At 52.1% G+C, this 8,086-nt stretch overlaps 1 protein-coding gene across 2 annotated transcripts in view; it reads left to right on the top strand.

Annotated features, from left to right (window-relative positions):
* The window catches only part of LOC115248334 (uncharacterized), an 8,883-nt gene extending 2,809 nt beyond the window's left edge, over window positions 1-6,074 (top strand). For both annotated transcript variants that reach the window (XM_029831976.1, XM_029831975.1), the window contains 2 exons: window positions 5,780-5,818; window positions 5,945-6,074. In XM_029831976.1, coding sequence (XP_029687836.1) covers window positions 5,780-5,818; window positions 5,945-5,977 — 72 coding nt within the window. In that variant the 3' untranslated portion in view covers window positions 5,978-6,074. The remainder of the gene's footprint in view (window positions 1-5,779; window positions 5,819-5,944) is intronic.
* The last annotated feature ends 2,012 nt before the right edge of the window (window positions 6,075-8,086 follow it).

The following is an 8,086-nucleotide window of genomic DNA, read 5'->3' as shown; positions in this document are numbered from 1 at the left end:
TGATGATAGTCATGAGGATGACGATGATGATATTGATGATGATAGTCATGAGGATGACGATGATGATATTGATGATGATAGTCATGAGGATGATGATGATGGTAATGATAGTAATGATGATAGTCATGAGGATGATGATGATGATGATGGTAATGATAGTAATGATGATAGTAATGATGATAGTCATGAGGATGATGATGATAGTAATGAGGATGACGATGATGATATTGATGATGATAGTCATGAGGATGATGATGATGGTAATGATAGTAATGATGATAGTCATGAGGATGAGGATGATGACATTGATGATGATAGTCATGAGGATGATGATGATGATGATATTGATGATGATAGTCATGAGGATGAGGATGATGATATTGATGATGATAGTCATGAGGATGATGATGATAGTAATGAGGATGACAATGATGATATTGATGATGATAGTCATGAGGATGATGATGATGGTAATGATAGTAATGATGATAGTCATGAGGATGACGATGATGATATTGATGATGATAGTCATGAGGATGACGATGATGATATTGATGATGATAGTCATGAGGATGATGATGATAGTAATGAGGATGACGATGATGATATTGATGATGATAGTCATGAGGATGATGATGATGGTAATGATAGTAATGATGATAGTCATGAGGATGACGATGATGATATTGATGATGATAGTCATGAGGATGACGATGATGATATTGATGATGATAGTCATGAGGATGATGATGATGGTAATGATAGTAATGATGATAGTCATGAGGATGACGATGATGATATTGATGATGATAGTCATGAGGATGATGATGATGGTAATGATAGTAATGATGATAGTCATGAGGATGAGGATGATGATGATGATGATGATATTGATGATGATAGTCATGAGGATGATAATAATGATGATGATGAGGATGATGATGATAGTAATCGTGACAACAATAACAATACATTTATTTGAAGCTCTTTTGGACCCTCGGCCACTTTAACAGTTTAAAATAGGCAATAAACATAAAATATGATAAAGCATCAAGATGAGACAACAACACTGTTGGGGGGCAGGATGGGGGGATTTAGGGGGGCAGGATGGGGGGATTTAGGGGGGCAGGATGGGGGGATTTAGGGGGGCAGGATGGGGGGATTTAGGGGGATTTAGGGGGGCAGGATGGGGGGATTTAGGGGGGCAGAAGTCCCATGTTTTAGAGCACAGCAGAGATGGCTGCTCATTCCTTCTGTTCCAACAGACAACACACTCGTCCAGCGTCCATTCTATTGTCTTTGGGGACATTTGATGGGGACATTTGATGGGGACATTAGTGAAAGGCAGCACGCCATTGCATTTACACATAATCACCCACTTCAGAAGACCCAGGGGACAGACGTGCACAGCACGGACCATTTCCCTGAGATCCTCCGTGTCCCATGTTTGTCCACTAATAGTCCACCTGACAGGAGCCTTATGGACATGTTCAAAAATGCCCATCAACGGACCAGTGGCTGCATGGTAACACATCCAGCTCTGCGGAGTTGAGTGGTGTGTGTGTGTGTGTGTGTGTGTGTGTGTGTGTGTGTGTGTGTGTGTGTGTGTGTGTGTGTGTGTGTGTGTGTGTGTGAGAAACGGTGATGGGAACATGTGAACATGCACCAGCGGGAGCTGAACCTCACACAGCAGAAGCAGGAGGTGCCGCTGTTGAGCTGGGACAGGACGCTGGACGCTGATGGTGTCAAAGGCTGCAGGGGGGTCGAGGAGGATGAGGAGGACACTGCTGAAGACAGGACCCAGGACTTAAAAAAACCAGCAGTGGTGCTACCTGTCCCGATGCTGCTAATGGGGCTAATGCACCTGAGGCTAGCCTTGCTGTAGCCTGCTGTGGTTTCCATGGTCACATGATGGAGGTTTTCTGCTTATTTTAATAGTGGATGGATAATTGCCGCTTGTGAGGACCGTTGTTGGCGTGTTGTTGTGTTACACGTGTTGTTGTGTTACACGTGTTGTTGTGTTACATGTGTTGTTGTGTTACATGTTCTGAAGGCATCAGCAGCATCGGGAAGCCTGTTTTTAGCCACGAAGCTACGTAGGCAGTGTATTTATCTAGTGATCGGTGCTCCGTCTGGGGCCTGCCACTACCTTTACCTACCCTTAACTACCTTTACCTACCCTTAACTACCTTTAACTACCCTTAACTACCTTTAACTACCTTTACCTGGCTGTTTTCCTTTCATGAAAGCCTGGTTTCACCTTCCTTAACTTCAGGAGGGGTCCGGCTGATTGGATCATATAAATGCACTGAAGCCGGTTAGTTAATTATTCTGCAGCAGAAAAGAACTATTAGTTATTCATGTTTCTACTTGGTGTCAGAAAAGGTCACTGTTTGAAAGAAAATGTAATTATTGCAATTTGTCCTCTTAATGTACGTTCCTGGGGGGAACTGTTAATTGTCGGCTTTGCAGCACTTTTTTTTTATCTTTGTGGTAATTAAAAATGTAAAACAGAGCTCAGAGGCGTGAGAGCAGCCTGATGTCTAATCAGTGGAGGTTCGGGGTCTGCAGAGCAAGCATCAGATGCTGCTGGACATGTCCCTCATTAGGACATCGGCGCCATGGCGACAGGCTGCTTCACCCAGGCTGCAGAACGTCCCCCAACACCAGAAAGGGAGGTGATTCTCCAGCCGAGGTCCTGCTGAGTTTCAGTGAGCAGCAGGAGGTGAGAGGACGCAGCAGGACTCGGGGACGTGTGGACGTGTGGACGTGTGTCCACATTAATGATAAATGAAGCTAATTTCTGCAACGGTAGCGTGACAGCCGATAAGCACCAGCCCTCATCCATTATGGAGGATCTAATCATTCACAATGACAGGGTTTGCTAATCAATGTTGTCATGGGCCAAGATCAAGGTGTTTGTGACTCTACTGAGCAACAAACCAGACATCAGATTCTAAAGAACATTTAGTTAGTGTCCAGCACTGACGCCCCCCCCCCCCCCGCTAACTCGCTACAGATAGCCTGACAGGAGGCAGCTCTTATCTTTGATAAGGCAACCAGGTGCCTCTGAAGGAGCAACCTGCTTCTCTCTGTAATCAGGCGGCAGAAACAGTCACAACAGTCATCATTCTGCATCTGGGGGAGGCTGGACACCAGTGGCCACAGGTGCTTTCAGGCTGGACACCTGCGCTAATGACAGATAGCACCTAGCATGACTGCTAGGGTGTGTGGATCTGGGTAACCCTAATCCCATCTGCCAGCTGACGGCTCAGTGTATGTGAAAGAATAGAACCAGAAGGGCTGACGGTCTATCAGGACCTGCTGAGTCCAGAGAGAGGCTGACCCTCTCCTTGTGCTGCCATCACACGAGTCTGTCCTGTCTTTCAGTCCAGCCTCGTCCACCCACTGGCTGGGTTCCTCATCCAGCCTCTGCTGCCTGAGGTCCTGTCTCTGGTCCTGTCTCTGGTCCTGTCTCTGGCCCTGTCTCTGGCCCTGTCTCTGGTCCTGTCTCTGGCCCTGTCTCTGGCCCTGTCTCTGGCCCTGTCTCTGGCCCTGTCTCTGGCCCTGTCTCTGGCCCTGTCTCTAACCCTGTCTCTGGCCCTGTCTCTAACCCTGTCTCTAACCCTGTCTCTGGTCCTGTCTCTGGCCCTGTCTCTGGCCCTGTCTCTGGCCCTGTCTCTGGCCCTCTCTCTGGCCCTGTCTCTGGCCCTCTCTCTGGCCCTGTCTCTGGCCCTGTCTCTGGCCCTGTCTCTAACCCTCTCTCTGGCCCTGTCTCTAACCCTGTCTCTGGCCCTGTCTCTGGCCCTGTCTCTGGCCCTGTCTCTGGCCCTGTCTCTAACCCTGTCTCTGGCCCTGTCTCTAACCCTCTCTCTGGCCCTGTCTCTAACCCTGTCTCTGGCCCTCTCTCTGGCCCTGTCTCTAACCCTCTCTCTGGCCCTGTCTCTGGCCCTGTCTCTAACCCTGTCTCTGGCCCTCTCTCTGGCCCTGTCTCTGGCCCTGTCTCTGGCCCTGTCTCTGGCCCTGTCTCTGGTCCTGTTTCTGGCCCTGTCTCTGGCCCTGTCTCTGGCCCTGTCTCTGGTCCTGTCTCTGGCCCTGTCTCTGGCCCTGTCTCTGGCCCTGTCTCTGGCCCTGTCTCTGGTCCTGTCTCTGGCCCTGTCTCTGGCCCTGTCTCTGGCCCTCTCTCTGGCCCTGTCTCTGGCCCTCTCTCTGGCCCTGTCTCTGGCCCTGTCTCTAACCCTGTCTCTGGCCCTGTCTCTAACCCTGTCTCTAACCCTCTCTCTGGCCCTGTCTCTGGCCCTGTCTCTAACCCTCTCTCTGGCCCTGTCTCTGGCCCTCTCTCTAACCCTCTCTCTGGCCCTGTCTCTGGCCCTGTCTCTAACCCTCTCTCTGGCCCTGTCTCTGGCCTTGTCTCTAACCCTCTCTCTGGCCCTGTCTCTGGCCCTGTCTCTAACCCTGTCTCTGGCCCTGTCTCTAACCCTCTCTCTGGCCCTCTCTCTAACCCTCTCTCTGGCCCTGTCTCTGGCCCTGTCTCTGGCCCTGTCTCTAACCCTGTCTCTGGCCCTCTCTCTGGCCCTGTCTCTGGCCCTGTCTCTGGCCCTGTCTCTGGTCCTGTTTCTGGCCCTGTCTCTAACCCTGTCTCTGGCCCTGTCTCTGGCCCTGTCTCTGGCCCTGTCTCTAACCCTGTCTCTGGCCCTGTCTCTGGCCCTGTCTCTGGTCCTGTCTCTGGTCCTGTCTCTGGCCCTGTCTCTGGCCCTGTCTCTGGCCCTGTCTCTGGCCCTGTCTCTAACCCTCTCTCTGGCCCTGTCTCTGGCCCTGTCTCTGGCCCTGTCTCTGGCCCTGTCTCTGGCCCTGTCTCTAACCCTGTCTCTGGCCCTGTCTCTGGCCCTGTCTCTGGTCCTGTCTCTGGTCCTGTCTCTGGTCCGCAGTTCACACGTAATGACCACGTGTCGCGGGCTGTTCATGTAACGTGGGCCGGTGTGAACAGCCCCATCGTACGTCCAACCATGGAAGACGTGTGCTGACCAGGGACTCTTCCTCCCACCTTTTTCCCCGACTTCTTTTCTTTAACCGATTTCTAAAGTGGAATGAGCGGGTGTGACAACAGAAGAGGCGTCACTTAACGACCCGCGTGGGGCAGCGAGTGTCGGACGGTCTGCTGAGGACAGCACCCTCACCCCAACGACAGCAGGTTCTTCCTGTCGGGCTCTTTCTCCGAGTCTCCGGCTGCTGCTGGACTGTCAGAACACCAGGCAGATGTGACGTGGCCCATCTGGGCCGCCCAGCGAGTCCAGAGATGAGGCTGCACAGCAGCAGGAGGACATGAAAGCAATGAGGTCATAACTGTTGTAAATAGAGAGAAAATTGGGCTCCTCAGCAGAGGCTCGGGGAGCAGGAGGCCTGCATCAATAGCTCCTGCCCACGTGGACGCAGCGGCAGCTCCGAACTGAATTCCATAGATGGGAAAATGAAAACATTAATAAACCTTTCTCATATCTATAATTTCAGTGGAATCAGTCTGTTGAGCGTGTTCTGATTGTAGCAGCTGGCTGCGGGACGCTGAGGGGCTGTTGAGTCCATGAATGGCAGCAGCAATGCTCCGCACCTCGGGAACACTCCCATCCGGGGAAAACGCTACCAACGCTCCAAGAAATAGCCGACCTGATTACAAACACACAATCACCTCTTTACATGCAATTCAAATGGGACAAAGGATGTTTCTGTCTGGCCTTACAGTGGAAAATGTGTTTCTCTTTGTTCCATAAAATGTGTTATTCAGCATCCCTTCCATCCCAGAGCGGGAGGAGGCTCCGGATCGGTGAGTAGGGCTCTTCTGGAGAGCACAGGTCAGGAGGTTATTGGACCGCCGCCTTGCTCATCTTATTGTTACCAGCTTCATTTTCAATGAAGACACAGTGATGATCCGTGTGTTTGTTTTCTCCAGAATCAACACAAAGAGCTCCGTCCCTCCTGGTGACGCCGGCGTGCTGCTGTGCTGCTGTGCTGCTAATGACATGCGGTGTAAGTGGCTCCTTTCAACACTTGCTGCTAATTGCTCTGTTCACAGATCCATCTGTCTGAATGGGAGGAAGGGAGGAGGGGAGGAAGGGAGGGAGGGAGGGAGGGAGGGAGGAAAGGAGGAAGAAAGGAAGGGAGGAAGGGAGGGAGGAGGGGAGGGAGGAGGGGAGGAAGGGGGGGAGGGAGGGAGGGAGGAGAGGAGGAAGGGAGGGAGGGAGGAAGGGAGGAGGGGGAGGGAAGGGAGGAAGGGAGGGAGGAGGGGAGGAAGGGAGGGAGGGAGGAGGGGAGGAAGGGAGGGAGGGAGGAGAGGAGGAAGGGAGGGAGGGGAGGAAGGGAGGAGGGGAGGGGAGGAAGGGAGGGAGGAGAGGAGGAAGGGAGGGAGGGAGGAAGGGAGGGAGGGGAGGAGGGGAGGGAGGGAGGGAGGGAAGGGAGGGAGGAGGGAGGGAGGAAGGGAGGAAGAGAGGGAGGGAGGAGGGGAGGAAGGGAGAGAGGGAGTAAGGAAGGAAGGAAGGAAGGAAGGAAGGAAGGAAGGAAGGAAGGAAGGAAGGAAGGAAGGGTGCAGACTTGAGCTAACCCAGCAGTAATCCTGGACGGGGGGTCTGGGGTGACCGTCTGGCCCTGTACGGCAGCAGGTATACAGCTATACATTAGGGTATGTGGTGAACGTCTGGCCCTGTACGGCAGCAGGTATACAGCTATACATTAGTGTATGCGGTGAACGTCTGGCCCTGTACGGCAGCAGGTATACAGCTATACATTAGTGTATGCGGTGAACGTCTGGCCCTGTACGGCAGCAGGTATACAGCTATACATTAGCGTATGCGGTGAACGTCTGGCCCTGTACGGCAGCAGGTATACAGCTATACATTAGCGTATGCGGTGAACGTCTGGCCCTGTACGGCAGCAGGTATACAGCTATACATTAGCGTATGCGGTGAACGTCTGGCCCTGTACGGCAGCAGGTATACAGCTATACATTAGCGTATGCGGTGACCGTCTGGCCCTGTACGGCAGCAGGTATACAGCTATACATTAGTGTATGCGGTGAACGTCTGGCCCTGTACGGCAGCAGGTATACAGCTATACATTAGCGTATGCGGTGAACGTCTGGCCCTGTACGGCAGCAGGTATACAGCTATACATTAGTGTATGCGGTGAACGTCTGGCCCTGTACGGCAGCAGGTATACAGCTATACATTAGTGTATGCGGTGAACGTCTGGCCCTGTACGGCAGCAGGTATACAGCTATACATTAGTGTATGCGGTGAACGTCTGGCCCTGTACGGCAGCAGGTATACAGCTATACATTAGTGTATGCGGTGAACGTCTGGCCCTGTACGGCAGCAGGTATACAGCTATACATTAGTGTATGCGGTGAACGTCTGGCCCTGTACGGCAGCAGGTATACAGCTATACATTAGTGTATGCGGTGAACGTCTGGCCCTGTACGGCAGCAGGTATACAGCTATACATTAGTGTATGCGGTGAACGTCTGGCCCTGTACGGCAGGAGGTATACAGCTATACATTAGTTTATGCGGTGAACGTCTGGCCCTGTACGGCAGCAGGTATACAGCTATACATTAGTGTATGCGGTGAACGTCTGGCCCTGTACGGCAGCAGGTATACAGCTATACATTAGTGTATGCGGTGAACGTCTGGCCCTGTACGGCAGCAGGTATACAGCTATACATTAGCGTATGCGGTGAACGTCTGGCCCTGTACGGCAGCAGGTATACAGCTATACATTAGCGTATGCGGTGAACGTCTGGCCCTGTACGGCAGCAGGTATACAGCTATACATTAGCGTATGCGGTGACCGTCTGGCCCTGTACGGCAGCAGGTATACAGCTATACATTAGCGTATGCGGTGAACGTCTGGCCCTGTACGGCAGCAGGTATACAGCTATACATTAGCGTATGCGGTGAACGTCTGGCCCTGTACGGCAGCAGGTATACAGCTATACATTAGTGTATGCGGTGAACGTCTGGCCCTGTACGGCAGCAGGTATACAGCTATACATTAGCGTATGCGGTGAACGTCTGGCCCTGTACGGCAGCAGGTATAC

This window comes from Takifugu rubripes, unplaced genomic scaffold (assembly GCF_901000725.2).
Source record: "Takifugu rubripes unplaced genomic scaffold, fTakRub1.2, whole genome shotgun sequence".
In the NCBI taxonomy this organism is placed as follows: Eukaryota; Metazoa; Chordata; class Actinopteri; order Tetraodontiformes; family Tetraodontidae; genus Takifugu; species Takifugu rubripes.
The sequence above is the reverse complement of the archived record's forward strand: the minus strand, read 5'-3'. Positions and strand labels throughout refer to the sequence as shown.